The 16,914-nt window shown below is 37.2% G+C and overlaps 1 protein-coding gene and 2 long non-coding RNA genes across 3 annotated transcripts; all 3 read left to right on the top strand.

Annotated features, from left to right (window-relative positions):
* The first annotated feature begins 810 nt into the window (after positions 1 to 810).
* LOC121529784 lies at positions 811 to 1,283 on the top strand. The gene is made up of 2 exons (XM_041817740.1): positions 811 to 920; positions 978 to 1,283. Exons 1-2 carry the CDS (start codon positions 819 to 821, stop codon positions 1,182 to 1,184), a joined length of 309 nt encoding a protein of 102 aa, XP_041673674.1. The 5' UTR covers positions 811 to 818; the 3' UTR covers positions 1,185 to 1,283.
* Positions 1,284 to 5,830: 4,547 nt separating this feature from the next.
* LOC121529785 lies at positions 5,831 to 7,025 on the top strand. Its single transcript, XR_005993643.1, has 2 exons — positions 5,831 to 6,663; positions 6,720 to 7,025. It is a non-coding gene; the product is annotated as an uncharacterized LOC121529785 (long non-coding RNA).
* A 4,720-nt stretch (positions 7,026 to 11,745) lies between these two features.
* LOC121529783 lies at positions 11,746 to 12,807 on the top strand. The gene is made up of 2 exons (XR_005993642.1): positions 11,746 to 12,445; positions 12,502 to 12,807. It is a non-coding gene; the product is annotated as an uncharacterized LOC121529783 (long non-coding RNA).
* Positions 12,808 to 16,914: the final 4,107 nt, after the last annotated feature.

The raw sequence follows: 16,914 nt of genomic DNA, 5'->3' as shown, positions 1-16,914 counted from the left end.
AGTAAGTTTAATTAAAGTAATTCTTTTCAATATTTCAATTTTAAATTTGAAAACCTTTAAAAACAATAAATTAAAATAACTCCACTACATTACGTTATTTTCAAAAGGAGGGAGATGTAATATGCACATATGTCATATATATCGAGTGTACACTGTGATTACCTTTTGTATCGAGTTTACACTGTGTTTGACACTTATGTGGCGGCAACACTTTGTGCAGCCACAACAAATCACAATAAACAAAAACAAACTCAAGTGAGCGCGTAACATGATCGGCCACTTGTGAATTCGGCTAAGTCAGCATATGCACGCTGACCGCCAGTGCCCTATGCATATGTGCATAATACTCTCTCTCACTCTAAAGTATTTACGTAAGACAAAGCATGCATATCCATTGTCACCTAAGCATAAGTATTTACATATAAGAAATATATAATGCAGCCGCGCCGCTGCCGGCTCAACCGGCAGCGCAGTGCGCGCTGAACTTATGTACTTAGGGTAAGAGAACATTTTACTTCAAATAAAAGATTATTATAAAACCTAAATCCAAACTGCACTGACGTGCAAGACTTTTCATTGAACTTCAACTTACAACCTAACAGCTCGAAGGTACAACAACCCTAACATCTCGATATACAACAAAAAACTGTGTTCCCAACGGCAACGATAAATGGCTGCTGGTTTCATTACTGTCAAGCTTTGAGGCGCAACAGCTTAAAAATTCCTAATTTTGGAGCAACGTTCAAAATACGGACTGCTACAAATGGTACAGGACGTTTCTCAGCTTGCCGTTAATTAAGCCTCCGAAAATTCAGGAAATGTTTACAATTTTGAAGGACCAATTGTTGGAGCTGCCAAAAAACAGGCACGACATTTTGAAACGATTTTTAAATTACTTTGAAAAGGAATGGATGGTTAAAGTAAGATTATTTTTCTTTTTTAATAGTTTTTGTTATTCATGTATTTTTTTTTCCCAGACCACTCCTGATGTATTCTCTGTGCGCGCTCAGGTTGTGCGAACAACAAGCTCATTGCAGTCCTTCAACGCTGCATTAGCTCGGAAATTGCAAAAGCATGGCCGCTTCGACCAATTTCTCGAAGTTATTCGAGATGAGGTCTATGCTACAAGCGTAATTTTAGCTAATGCTCTGGATGGCGACTTAACCGCGCAAAGCGCAAAGTGAAAAAAGGAGAGAGTCAACGACAACAAAATAGAAGAGCTTATCAGGGACTTGGAGAGCGCAACAATATCATTAAACGAGTTTTTTGGCAGCCTAATTAATCAAAAAATGATTTGATTAGGTGGGACACCACATTTGAAGAGCAGTCATGCTTAGATAATACTGAAGATGAAGATGAGGACAATACTTTACACTTCAGTCAAATGGTTGAAGTTCTTAAATGTATAATTTGCCTTGACCGTCCGCGTTTATCAATAATGTTTAAATGAAAGAAATGACATGTTAACACAATTTTGTATTTAAATTTACTTTATTAAAAGCGCAAGCAAAAATTGTTTTAACGTAGTGTCATAAGGCCCACAAGAAAAATGACATAGCACCCGCGGGCGGGTGACGGAACGCCCGTGGGCGCTATGACACTGGGCGTTATGCCATGCACCCGGTTTATCAGCATTTGGGGGAAGCCAAGAAATGTATGTGTAATGCCACTTATTGTTTATGTGCAAAAAAAGAGCTTGCAGAACTAAAAGATCTACTAAAAAGTGAGCCCAATTGTTCAGACATAGCACAAACCTACCTACCGGAAGGAATTAATTGGAACTTCCTACTTCCCCCTTTACCTCACTTTGACGGATTGAGGGAAGCGGCTGTCAAAGAAGCCAAATTTTATTTTGATACACAGATTATCTGTCTTTGTTGCAAGAGAGGGGAAAGTGAAAATCTGGACAAGCCAAGAACGGCGCATAACATAATTATTCTGCGAACAGGCACACGACTCTGAGATTTGCGAGGACGGTCACTCTAACTCCAGCCGAACGGGTATATGGGAGGACCGTTTGCACGGTAGTCTACCGCGGTAAAGAGCACTTGGCAGACGAAGGCTGGATAAAATAAATCCTCCTGGCACATTTCGAGTTGACCTCCTTCAACAGTATCAGTCGTTGCTCGAATACCGCAGACTCATTTCGCACCTGCCTCATTATCGCATCCGAACCGTCGGGGAACCTGCCTCGCCAACCAACTGTGATGCCTGTCACCTGACCAGGAGCCCTTGAGGATGGAGTCGCCCCATCGATCTGCGACTGATAGCATCAAGAGGGCCGTTGCCAAACTAGATAGTTTGTCTCTTGAAAAAGAGCTGGTTGGTAGCCGATCCCAACATGGGGAGGATGTTAGAAGGAGAAGAAACTAAATTGATCAATTTTAAATGCCATTGGCTATTGTTGGATTTGATCATTTTTTTTTTCTAAAAGATAGTCAAAACGATGTTTAAAAGCTTTGCCTGTCACAGCTTTCGATACGCTCTCATTACTCATCTCTTATATTCGTATAGTGTTGTAAGCAGAGCGATATTAGTTGATCATACCCACTCTTTAGCCCACCAACCGATAACACCGCATTCTCTAAGAACGCTAAAATATCCCACTAGAGCGCCCAAAAGTTGTGAACACTAAAATAGCTAAAATCTTAAGAACTATAAGAGATAGAAAGTTGAGACAAAGCGTGTATATGATTGAGATGCCAGCGCATCACGGCTACCAACCAAAAAAAAAAACAGAAAAACGCATTGTAAGGGGTGTTTTTTTAGAGGGATAGAACTTTGAGGTGACATTTCTGTTCCATATAGCAATCGATTTAACAGCTGTCAACTGATTTATTCTCAGTCAATTTATGATAAAAAGACAGGATTGAACCTGTGTCCATCCAGTTTATGGAAGATTTGGCGGAAGGATCATGTTCTGCGTGCTTACAAAATCCAACTCTAGCAAGAATTGAAGCCAAACGATCATTAATCAAGACATAAATTCGTCGAATGGGCCCAAAACGAGATTGCCATTGTCCCTGATTTTTACAGGCTACTTTTTTTGAAGCGCACTTCTGGTTGAATGGCTTCGTCAACAAACAAAACTGCGATACACGACCACAGATGTTGGAAAAGTCATCAAAAATTGTACGTCCAGATTGGACTACATCTGTGCCAGCCGTGGAGGTCATATGCCAGAAACCATATTTAAAATATAATGCTCAAAGATTATATATTTTTAAAAATTCATGACAATCGAATAATCCATCGTTGTTGCATTCAAATTAAAAGTTCTATACATCTAAAAATAAACACCCTCTATAAAAACGCTGAGATATCAGTAAATATAAGTAATATAAAATTGAGATTAACCATGTTGTGTTACATGGTACATGTACTTTCCAATGATGCCCCCTAAGCGTACTATCTTTCCGCATCTGGCCACACCCGCTCCAACGCCTACAAATAACGAAAAGCTAAACTCGGTGAGATTATTTTTTCCGCATCTGGCCACGCTCTCTTCAATGCTCACAAGACGCGAAATACCAAACACTCTAGGAATATCAATAACTTTACGGTCCAGAATTTTAGGATCAATTATCTATTTTCTACAGATGACACCGTAGGCCGAGGTAGTTTTTTTAATCCGGCCCACTCTGACGCCCACAAATCTTAGAAACTAATAGATGATGTTTTAAAAGATAGGGTTTTATTTTGGCATCACTGGTTAGTGATGGTACTCAAACGTCATCTGTCAAAGTGAGAAGTTTCCGGTATACTCTGCCATTTTATCAGGGAAAGAATAACAAATGAGCAACGATTGAAACTTGTTGAAATTTATTATCTAAATTCTTGCTTTGTGATAAACACTTATCTTTTTATATGAGCATATTTGTGGTCGTCATAATTGGCCTCATGAATCAACAATTCATGCTGTTATCACAAAATTTTGCACTAAATTTACATTGTTGGACATTAAACAATCGACTCGCATGCTTACAGTCCGTACAAAGAAAAAAAAAATCGGAGAGTTCAGTGTTAATGAGAATCGTGAAATGTTAAATCGACACCGTTCTCAGCATTTGTGCATGTGTTACTCAACACATGCACAAATTTTCGGTTTGGGATTTGGGTTTGAAAACCTTCTGCAAGAATTGAAGCCTAATGACCTACTACATAAAATTGGTTGACATGTGGTTTCATCACACATGCCACACATGCGCAAATAAGCAGCTTATCTCACAAAATGGCCGCGTAAGTTAGCCACCCAGATCATTCGATTTAACGTCCGTAGATTTTTTTATGGAGTTATGTTATGTCTTAATTCTATGTAAATAGGCGGAAAACGATAAGATCTCTTGAAACGAAGCCGCGGACAACATTAAGATGAAGTTTTTTTAAAATGTTGATGCAGGTCTGAGTGTTTTATTCGATTTAAAAAAAAAACTAAGCTTAAAAATTACCTGTTATAAGAGATAGAATAATATAATAATAGAATGGAATATACTAAGCGTATATAAGTTTGAGATGCTAGTGCATCTCAAGATGGAATTATCGCTGAAATATCGCTAAGTATAAGTAATAGAAAAATTGAGATTAAGCATGTACTTTCCAATGTTGCGTGTAATTGCAAAAATGCCACCACTATAGCATCTCTACACGCCCAATCCAACCTCATAAAACGCGAATAAACCAAAAACGGTAGCCGCATTCATTAAGAACGCTGAGATATCAGTAAATAAAAATCCTAGAAAGTTCGGATTAAGCTTATAGTTTCCAATGATGCCACCAAAGCGTTTAATTTTTGCGCATCTGGACCATTCCATTGCCAACAATGCCCTTTCATATCCCTAAATGTGCAGCAGAAGTTCGATTTTACCAAAAAAGTACGCTTATGCTGTTGAGGAACCACATAACTAATTTTAATTTGGTATATTTATTAGCATGTAAGATATTTCTTAATTAGATTATCTGGTCTCATTAATTTTGGCTTTGTCTCTCTCTCTCTCGCTCTCCTCCTGACCACGAGTAGAGCTGTAACCAATTCTACTTTTTGAGAATCGATTCTTTTCGGTTCAATTCTTCAAAAGATCGATTAAATCGCTTCGAAAACGAAAAAACAAAATTTAATAAAAAAGGAACATTTTGCTTAAAAAGTTTTAAGGACAAGATCTTATATATAAGCTGATAAAACTGATTGGGACGTATGGATTCAATATTTCGTATACTGTTTCAACACGGCACACAACTATTGTCCATATGAATTAGTTTTTGGTAAATTGCATAATTTACCAGACGATTTTAGTACTATAAATAGAATAGATCATTTATATAACTTAGACGATTACGCAAAAGAAGTTAAGTTTAGATTAGAATCAGCCTATAAAAGAGCAAGAATAATGCTCAACAAATATAAAACTAAAAATAAAGAAAATTATGATAAAAAGGCTATAGATTTCGAATTACAAATAGGAGATAAAGTTCTATTAAAAAACGAAACTGGACATAAATTGGACCCAGTATATTTAGGACCCTATAAAATAGTTAAAATGGAAGACAGGGATAACTACGTAATTGAAAATGGGAAAAACAAAACCCAGAAAGTCCATAAGGATCTACTATACTATTCAATTAAAAAATATATTTAAAAAAACTTATATATATATATATATAATTACTTTATTATGTACATTAAATATATATATTTGCGTTTTAAACTACATTTTATATTTCAATTTAAAATTTTATATAAAAAAAAGAGAAAGTTTAATTAAAGTAATTCTTTTCAATATTTCAATTTTAAATTTGAAAACCTTTAAAAACAATAAATTAAAATAACTCCACCACATTACGTTATTTTCAAAAGGAGGGAGATGTAATATGCACATATGTCATATATATCGAGTGTACACTGTGATTACCTTTTGTATCGAGTTTACACTGTGTTTGACACTTATATGCCGGCAACACTTTGTGCAGCCACAACAAATCACAATAAACAAAAACAAACTCAAGTGAGCGCGTAACATGATCGGCCACTTGTGAATTCGGCTAAGTCAGCATATGCACGCTGACCGCCAGTGCCCTATGCATATGTGTATAATACTCTCTCTCACTCTAAAGTATTTACGTAAGACAAAGCATGCATATCCATTGTCACCTAAGCATAAGTATTTACATATAAGAAATATATAATGCAGCCGCGCCGCTGCCGGCTCAACCGGCAGCGCAGTGCGCGCTGAACTTATGTACTTAGGGTAAGAGAACATTTTACTTCAAATAAAAGATTATTATAAAACCTAAATCCAAACTGCACTGACGTGCAAGACTTTTCATTGAACTTCAACTTACAACCTAACAGCTCGAAGGTACAACAACCTAACATCTCGATATACAACAAAAAACTGTGTTCCCAACGGCAACGATAAATGGCTGCTGGTTTCATTACTGTCAAGCTTTGAGGCGCAACAGCTTAAAAATTCCTAATTTTGGAGCAACGTTAAAAATACGGACTGCTACAAATGGTACAGGACGTTTCTCAGCTTGCCATTAATTAAGCCTCCGAAAATTCAGGAAATGTTTACAATTTTGAAGGACCAATTGTTGGAGCTGCCAAAAAACAGGCACGACATTTTGAAACGATTTTTAAATTACTTTGAAAAGGAATGGATGGTTAAAGTTAGATTATTTTTCTTTTTTAATAGTTTTTGTTATTCATGTATTTTTTTTCCCAGACCACTCCTGATGTATTCTCTGTGCGCGCTCAGGTTGTGCGAACAACAAGCTCATTGCAGTCCTTCAACGCTGCATTAGCTCGGAAATTGCAAAAGCATGGCCGCTTCGACCAATTTCTCGAAGTTATTCGAGATGAGGTCTATGCTACAAGCGTAATTTTAGCTAATGCTCTGGATGGCGACTTAACCGCGCAAAGCGCAAAGTGAAAAAAGGAGAGAGTCAACGACAACAAAATAGAAGAGCTTATCAGGGACTTGGAGAGCGCAACAATATCATTAAACGAGTTTTTTGGCAGCCTAATTAATCAAAAAATGACTTGATTAGGTGGGACACCACATTTGAAGAGCAGTCATGCTTAGATAATACTGAAGATGAAGATGAGGACAATACTTTACACTTCAGTCAAATGGTTGAAGTTCTTAAATGTATAATTTGCCTTGACCGTCCGCGTTTATCAATAATGTTTAAATGAAAGAAATGACATGTTAACACAATTTTGTATTTAAATTTACTTTATTAAAAGCGCAAGCCAAAATTGTTTTAACGTAGTGTCATAAGGCCCAAAAGAAAAATGACATAGCACCCGCGGGCGGGTGTTGGAACGCCCGTGGGCGCTATGACACTGGGCGTTATGCCATGCACCCGGTTTATCAGCATTTGGGGGAAGCCAAGAAATGTATGTGTAATGCCACTTATTGTTTATGTGCAAAAAAGAGCTTGCAGAACTAAAAGATCTACTAAAAAGTGAGCCCAATTGTTCAGACATAGCACAAACCTGCCTACCGGAAGGAATTAATTGGAACTTCCTACTTCCCCCTTTACCTCACTTTGACGGATTGAGGGAAGCGGCTGTCAAAGAAGCCAAATTTCATTTTGATACACAGATTATCTGTCTTTGTTGCAAGAGAGGGGAAAGTGAAAATCTGGACAAGCCAAGAACGGCGCATAACATAATTATTCTGCGAACAGGCACACGACTCTGAGATTTGCGAGGACGGTCACTCTAACTCCAGCCGAATGGGTATATGGGAGGACCGTTTGCACGGTAGTCTACCGCGGTAAAGAGCACTTGGCAGACGAAGGCTGGATAAAATAAATCCTCCTGGCACATTTCGAGTTGACCTCCTTCAACAGTATCAGTCCTTGCTCGAATACCGCAGACTCATTTCGCACCTGCCTCATTATCGCATCCGAACCGTCGGGGAACCTGCCTCGCCAACCAACTGTGATGCCTGTCACCTGACCAGGAGCCCTTGAGGATGGAGTCGCCCCATCGATCTGCGACTGATAGCATCAAGAGGGCCGTTGCCAAACTAGATAGTTTGTCTCTTGAAAAAGAGCTGGTTGGTAGCCGATCCCAACATGGGGAGGATGTTAGAAGCAGAAGAAACTAAATTGATCAATTTTAAATGCCATTGGCTATTGTTGGTTTTGATCATTTTTTTTTTCTAAAAGATAGTCAAAACGATGTTTAAAAGCTTTGCCTGTCACAGCTTTCGATACGCTCTCATTACTCATCTCTTATATTCGTATAGTGTTGTAAGCAGAGCGATATTAGTTGATCATACCCACTCTTTAGCCCACCAACCGATAACACCGCATTCTCTAAGAACGCTAAAATATCCCACTAGAGCGCCCAAAAGTTGTGAACACTAAAATAGCTAAAATCTTAAGAACTATAAGAGATAGAAAGTTGGGACAAAGCGTGTATATGATTGAGATGCCAGCGCATCACGGCTACCAACCAAAAAAAAAAAAACAGAAAAACGCATTGTAAGGGGTGTTTTTTTAGAGGGATAGAACTTTGAGGTGACATTTCTGTTCCATATAGCAATCGATTTAACAGCTGTCAACTGATTTATTCTCAGTCAATTTATGATAAATAGACAGGATTGAACCTGTGTCCATCCAGTTTATGGAAGATTTGGCGGAAGGATCATGTTCTGCGTGCTTACAAAATCCAACTCTAGCAAGAATTGAAGCCAAACGATCATTAATCAAGACGTAAATTCGTCGAATGGGCCCAAAACGAGATTGCCATTGTCCCTGATTTTTACAGGCTAATTTTTTTGAAGCGCACTTCTGGTTGAATGGCTTCGTCAACAAACAAAACTGCGATACACGACCACAGATGTTGGAAAAGTCATCAAAAATTGTACGTCCAGATTGGACTACATCTGTGACAGCCGTGGAGGTCATATGCCAGAAACCATATTTAAAATATAATGCTCAAAGATTATATATTTTTAAAAATTCATGACAATCGAATAATCCATCGTTGTTGCATTCAAATTAAAAGTTCTATACATCTAAAAATAAACACCCTCTATAAAAACGCTGAGATATCAGTAAATATAAGTAATATAAAATTGAGATTAACCATGTTGTGTTACATGGTACATGTACTTTCCAATGATGCCCCCTAAGCGTACTATCTTTCCGCATCTGGCCACACCCGCTCCAACGCCTACAAATAACGAAAAGCTAAACTCGGTGAGATTATTTTTTCCGCATCTGGCCACGCTCTCTTCAATGCTCACAAGACGCGAAATACCAAACACTCTAGGAATATCAATAACTTTACGGTCCAGAATTTTAGGATCAATTATCTATTTTCTACAGATGACACCGTAGGCCGAGGTAGTTTTTTTAATCCGGCCCACTCTGACGCCCACAAATCTTAGAAACTAATAGATGATGTTTTAAAAAAAAAGGGGTTTATTCTGGCATCACTGGTTAGTGATGGTACTCAAACGTCATCTGTCAAAGTGAGAAGTTTCCGGTATACTCTGCCATTTTATCAGGGAAAGAATAACAAATGAGCAACGATTGAAACTTGTTGAAATTTATTATCTAAATTCTTGCTTTGTGATAAACACTTATCTTTTTATATGAGCATATTTGTGGTCGTCATAATTGGCCTCAGGAATCAACAATTCATGCTGTTATCACAAAATTTTGCACTAAATTTACATTGTTGGACATTAAACAATCGACTCGCATGCTTACAGTCCGTACAGAAGAAAATATTGCAATCGGAAAGTTCAGTGTTAATGAGAATCGTGAAATGTTAAATCGACACCGTTCTCAGCATTTGTGCATGTGTTACTCAACACATGCACAAATTTTCGGTTTGGGATTTGGGTTTGAAAACCTTCTGCAAGAATTGAAGCCTAATGACCTACTACATAAAATTGGTTGACATGTGGTTTCATCACACATGCCACACATGCGCAAATAAGCAGCTTATCTCACAAAATGGCCGCGTAAGTTAGCCACCCAGATCATTCGATTTAACGTCCGTAGATTTTTTTATGGAGTTATGTTATGTCTTAATTCTATGTAAATAGGCGGAAAACGATAATATCTCTTGAAACGAAGCCGCGGACAACATTAAGATGAAGTTTTTTTAAAATGTTGATGCAGGTCTGAGTGTTTTATTCGATTTAAAAAAAAACTAAGCTTAAAAATTACCTGTTATAAGAGATAGAATAATATAATAATAGAATGGAATATACTAAGCGTATATAAGTTTGAGATGCTAGTGCATCTCAAGATGGAATTATCGCGAAAAATGGTTTCCGCATTCTCTAAGAACGCTGAAATATCGCTAAGTATAAGTAATAGAAAAATTGAGATTAAGCATGTACTTTCCAATGTTGCGTGTAATTGCAAAAATGCCACCACTATAGCATCTCTACACGCCCAATCCAACCTCATAAAACGCGAATAAACCAAAAACGGTATCCGCATTCATTAAGAACGCTGAGATATCAGTAAATGAAAATCCTAGAAAGTTCGGATTAAGCTTATAGTTTCCAATGATGCCACCAAAGCGTTTAATTTTTGCGCATCTGGACCATTCCATTGCCAACAATGCCCTTTCATATCCCTAAATGTGCAGCAGAAGTTCGATTTTACCAAAAAAGTACGCTTATGCTGTTGAGGAACCACATAACTAATTTTAATTTGGTATATTTATTAGCATGTAAGATATTTCTTAATTAGATTATCTGGTCTCATTAATTTTGGCTTTGTCTCTCTCTCTCTCTCGCTCTCCTCCTGACCACGAGTAGAGCTGTAACCAATTCTACTTTTTGAGAATCGATTCTTTTCGGTTCAATTCTTCAAAAGATCGATTAAATCGCTTCGAAAACGAAAAAACAAAATTTAATAAAAAAGGAACATTTTGCTTAAAAAGTTTTAAGGACAAGATCTTATATATAAGCTGATAAAACTGATTGGGACGTATGGATTCAATATTTCGTATACTGTTTCAACACGGCACACAACTATTGTCCATATGAATTAGTTTTTGGTAAATTGCATAATTTACCAGACGATTTTAGTACTATAAATAGAATAGATCATTTATATAACTTAGACGATTACGCAAAAGAAGTTAAGTTTAGATTAGAATCAGCCTATAAAAGAGCAAGAATAATGCTCAACAAATATAAAACTAAAAATAAAGAAAATTATGATAAAAAAGGCTATAGATTTCGAATTACAAATAGGAGATAAAGTTCTATTAAAAAACGAAACTGGACATAAATTGGACCCAGTATATTTAGGACCCTATAAAATAGTTAAAATGGAAGACAGGGATAACTACGTAATTGAAAATGGGAAAAACAAAACCCAGAAAGTCCATAAGGATCTACTATACTATTCAATTAAAAAATATATTTAAAAAAACTTATATATATATATATATATAATTACTTTATTATGTACATTAAATATATATATTTGCGTTTTAAACTACATTTTATATTTCAATTTAAAATTTTATATAAAAAAAAGAGAAAGTTTAATTAAAGTAATTCTTTTCAATATTTCAATTTTAAATTTGAAAACCTTTAAAAACAATAAATTAAAATAACTCCACCACATTACGTTATTTTCAAAAGGAGGGAGATGTAATATGCACATATGTCATATATATCGAGTGTACACTGTGATTACCTTTTGTATCGAGTTTACACTGTGTTTGACACTTATATGGCGGCAACACTTTGTGCAGCCACAACAAATCACAATAAACAAAAACAAACTCAAGTGAGCGCGTAACATGATCGGCCACTTGTGAATTCGGCTAAGTCAGCATATGCACGCTGACCGCCAGTGCCCTATGCATATGTGTATAATACTCTCTCTCACTCTAAAGTATTTACGTAAGACAAAGCATGCATATCCATTGTCACCTAAGCATAAGTATTTACATATAAGAAATATATAATGCAGCCGCGCCGCTGCCGGCTCAACCGGCAGCGCAGTGCGCGCTGAACTTATGTACTTAGGGTAAGAGAACATTTTACTTCAAATAAAAGATTATTATAAAACCTAAATCCAAACTGCACTGACGTGCAAGACTTTTCATTGAACTTCAACTTACAACCTAACAGCTCGAAGGTACAACAACCTAACATCTCGATATACAACAAAAAACTGTGTTCCCAACGGCAACGATAAATGGCTGCTGGTTTCATTACTGTCAAGCTTTGAGGCGCAACAGCTTAAAAATTCCTAATTTTGGAGCAACGTTAAAAATACGGACTGCTACAAATGGTACAGGACGTTTCTCAGCTTGCCATTAATTAAGCCTCCGAAAATTCAGGAAATGTTTACAATTTTGAAGGACCAATTGTTGGAGCTGCCAAAAAACAGGCACGACATTTTGAAACGATTTTTAAATTACTTTGAAAAGGAATGGATGGTTAAAGTTAGATTATTTTTCTTTTTTAATAGTTTTTGTTATTCATGTATTTTTTTTCCCAGACCACTCCTGATGTATTCTCTGTGCGCGCTCAGGTTGTGCGAACAACAAGCTCATTGCAGTCCTTCAACGCTGCATTAGCTCGGAAATTGCAAAAGCATGGCCGCTTCGACCAATTTCTCGAAGTTATTCGAGATGAGGTCTATGCTACAAGCGTAATTTTAGCTAATGCTCTGGATGGCGACTTAACCGCGCAAAGCGCAAAGTGAAAAAAGGAGAGAGTCAACGACAACAAAATAGAAGAGCTTATCAGGGACTTGGAGAGCGCAACAATATCATTAAACGAGTTTTTTGGCAGCCTAATTAATCAAAAAATGATTTGATTAGGTGGGACACCACATTTGAAGAGCAGTCATGCTTAGATAATACTGAAGATGAAGATGAGGACAATACTTTACACTTCAGTCAAATGGTTGAAGTTCTTAAATGTATAATTTGCCTTGACCGTCCGCGTTTATCAATAATGTTTAAATGAAAGAAATGACATGTTAACACAATTTTGTATTTAAATTTACTTTATTAAAAGCGCAAGCAAAAATTGTTTTAACGTAGTGTCATAAGGCCCAAAAGAAAAATGACATAGCACCCGCGGGCGGGTGACGGAACGCCCGTGGGCGCTATGACACTGGGCGTTATGCCATGCACCCGGTTTATCAGCATTTGGGGGAAGCCAAGAAATGTATGTGTAATGCCACTTATTGTTTATGTGCAAAAAAAGAGCTTGCAGAACTAAAAGATCTACTAAAAAGTGAGCCCAATTGTTCAGACATAGCACAAACCTGCCTACCGGAAGGAATTAATTGGAACTTCCTACTTCCCCCTTTACCTCACTTTGACGGATTGAGGGAAGCGGCTGTCAAAGAAGCCAAATTTCATTTTGATACACAGATTATCTGTCTTTGTTGCAAGAGAGGGGAAAGTGAAAATCTGGACAAGCCAAGAACGGCGCATAACATAATTATTCTGCGATCAGGCACACGACTCTGAGATTTGCGAGGGCGGTCACTCTAACTCCAGCCGAACGGGTATATGGGAGGACCGTTTGCACGGTAGTCTACCGCGGTAAAGAGCACTTGGCAGACGAAGGCTAGGTATAATAAATCCTCCTGGCACATTTCGAGTTGACCTCCTTCAACAGTATCAGTCGTTGCTCGAATACCGCAGACTCATTTCGCACCTGCCTCATTATCGCATCCGAACCGTCGGGGAACCTGCCTCGCCAACCAACTGTGATGCCTGTCACCTGACCAGGAGCCCTTGAGGATGGAGTCGCCCCATCGATCTGCGACTGATAGCATCAAGAGGGCCGTTGCCAAACAAGATAGTTTGTCTCTTGAAAAAGAGCTGGTTGGTAGCCGATCCCAACATGGGGAGGATGTTAGAAGCAGAAGAAACTAAATTGATCAATTTTAAATGCCATTGGCTATTGTTGGTTTTGATCATTTTTTTTTTCTAAAAGATAGTCAAAACGATGTTTAAAAGCTTTGCCTGTCACAGCTTTCGATACGCTCTCATTACTCATCTCTTATATTCGTATAGTGTTGTAAGCAGAGCGATATTAGTTGATCATACCCACTCTTTAGCCCACCAACCGATAACACCGCATTCTCTAAGAACGCTAAAATATCCCACTAGAGCGCCCAAAAGTTGTGAACACTAAAATAGCTAAAATCTTAAGAACTATAAGAGATAGAAAGTTGGGACAAAGCGTGTATATGATTGAGATGCCAGCGCATCACGGCTACCAACCAAAAAAAAAAAACAGAAAAACGCATTGTAAGGGGTGTTTTTTTAGAGGGATAGAACTTTGAGGTGACATTTCTGTTCCATATAGCAATCGATTTAACAGCTGTCAACTGATTTATTCTCAGTCAATTTATGATAAATAGACAGGATTGAACCTGTGTCCATCCAGTTTATGGAAGATTTGGCGGAAGGATCATGTTCTGCGTGCTTACAAAATCCAACTCTAGCAAGAATTGAAGCCAAACGATCATTAATCAAGACGTAAATTCGTCGAATGGGCCCAAAACGAGATTGCCATTGTCCCTGATTTTTACAGGCTAATTTTTTTGAAGCGCACTTCTGGTTGAATGGCTTCGTCAACAAACAAAACTGCGATACACGACCACAGATGTTGGAAAAGTCATCAAAAATTGTACGTCCAGATTGGACTACATCTGTGACAGCCGTGGAGGTCATATGCCAGAAACCATATTTAAAATATAATGCTCAAAGATTATATATTTTTAAAAATTCATGACAATCGAATAATCCATCGTTGTTGCATTCAAATTAAAAGTTCTATACATCTAAAAATAAACACCCTCTATAAAAACGCTGAGATATCAGTAAATATAAGTAATATAAAATTGAGATTAACCATGTTGTGTTACATGGTACATGTACTTTCCAATGATGCCCCCTAAGCGTACTATCTTTCCGCATCTGGCCACACCCGCTCCAACGCCTACAAATAACGAAAAGCTAAACTCGGTGAGATTATTTTTTTCGCATCTGGCCACGCTCTCTTCAATGCTCACAAGACGCGAAATACCAAACACTCTAGGAATATCAATAACTTTACGGTCCAGAATTTTAGGATCAATTATCTATTTTCTACAGATGACACCGTAGGCCGAGGTAGTTTTTTTAATCCGGCCCACTCTGACGCCCACAAATCTTAGAAACTAATAGATGATGTTTTAAAAAAAAGGGTTTATTCTGGCATCACTGGTTAGTGATGGTACTCAAACGTCATCTGTCAAAGTGAAAAGTTTCCGGTATACTCTGCCATTTTATCAGGGAAAGAATAACAAATGAGCAACGATTGAAACTTGTTGAAATTTATTATCTAAATTCTTGCTTTGTGATAAACACTTATCTTTTTATATGAGCATATTTGTGGTCGTCATAATTGGCCTCATGAATCAACAATTCATGCTGTTATCACAAAATTTTGCACTAAATTTACATTGTTGGACATTAAACAATCGACTCGCATGCTTACAGTCCGTACAGAAGAAAATATTGCAATCGGAGAGTTCAGTGTTAATGAGAATCGTGAAATGTTAAATCGACACCGTTCTCAGCATTTGTGCATGTGTTACTCAACACATGCACAAATTTTCGGTTTGGGATTTGGGTTTGAAAACCTTCTGCAAGAATTGAAGCCCTAATGACCTACTACATAAAATTGGTTGACATGTGGTTTCATCACACATGCCACACATGCGCAAATAAGCAGCTTATCTCACAAAATGGCCGCGTAAGTTAGCCACCCAGATCATTCGATTTAACGTCCGTAGATTTTTTTATGGAGTTATGTTATGTCTTAATTCTATGTAAATAGGCGGAAAACGATAAGATCCCTTGAAACGAAGCCGCGGACAACATTAAGATGAAGTTTTTTTAAAATGTTGATGCAGGTCTGAGTGTTTTATTCGATTTAAAAAAAAACTAAGCTTAAAATTTTATAAAAAAAATTTATTAAAAAAAAGAAGTATATTATATAGTGTTAGTTGGTTGGGGAGGTTGGGCTCCTAAGGAGGAAATATCGCTGAAATATCGCTAAGTATAAGTAATAGAAAAATTGAGATTAAGCATGTAGTTTCCAATGTTGCGTGTAATTGCAATAATGCCACAACTATAGCATCTCTCCACGCCCAATCCAACCTCATAAAACGCGAATAAACCAAAAACGGTAGCCGCATTCATTAAGAACGCTGAGATATCAGTAAATAAAAATCCTAGAAAGTTCGGATTAAGCTTATAGTTTCCAATGATGCCACCAAAGCGTTTAATTTTTGCGCATCTGGACCATTCCATTGCCAACAATGCCCTTTCATATCCCTAAATGTGCAGCAGAAGTTCGATTTTACCAAAAAAGTACGCTTATGCTGTTGAGGAACCACATAACTAATTATAATTTGGTATATTTATTAGCATGTAAGATATTTCTTAATTAGATTATCTGGTCTCATTAATTTTGGCTTTGTCTCTCTCTCTCTCTCGCTCTCCTCCTGACCACGAGTAGAGCTGTAACCAATTCTATTTTTTGAGAATCGATTCTTTTCGGTTCAATTCTTCAAAAGATCGATTAAATCGCTTTAAGATCGAAAACGAAAAAAAAATGTAATAAAAAAGGAACATTTTGCTTAAAAAGTTTTAAGGACAAGACCAAATTTACAGTTCCAAACAAAACTAAAATTAAAAAATTAAAAAATTTGTTTGATTTGTTTGTTTCAATGTTTTTTTTTTAACAATGGGCTTTTATTTGTGAATACAGACATGTCTACGTTTTTGGGTTTCAAGGACGCTATGCGGTCGGTGACTATGCATCCAGCGCGGACAACAATCTACATTTTTTATTTGGAAAACGAACATAGTTATCAATTTCCCTTTTTTTCTCAGCA

This window comes from Drosophila eugracilis, unplaced genomic scaffold (assembly GCF_018153835.1).
Source record: "Drosophila eugracilis isolate 14026-0451.02 unplaced genomic scaffold, ASM1815383v1 contig_1895, whole genome shotgun sequence".
In the NCBI taxonomy this organism is placed as follows: Eukaryota; Metazoa; Arthropoda; class Insecta; order Diptera; family Drosophilidae; genus Drosophila; species Drosophila eugracilis.
This window is presented reverse-complemented; position numbering and strand designations above follow the sequence as displayed.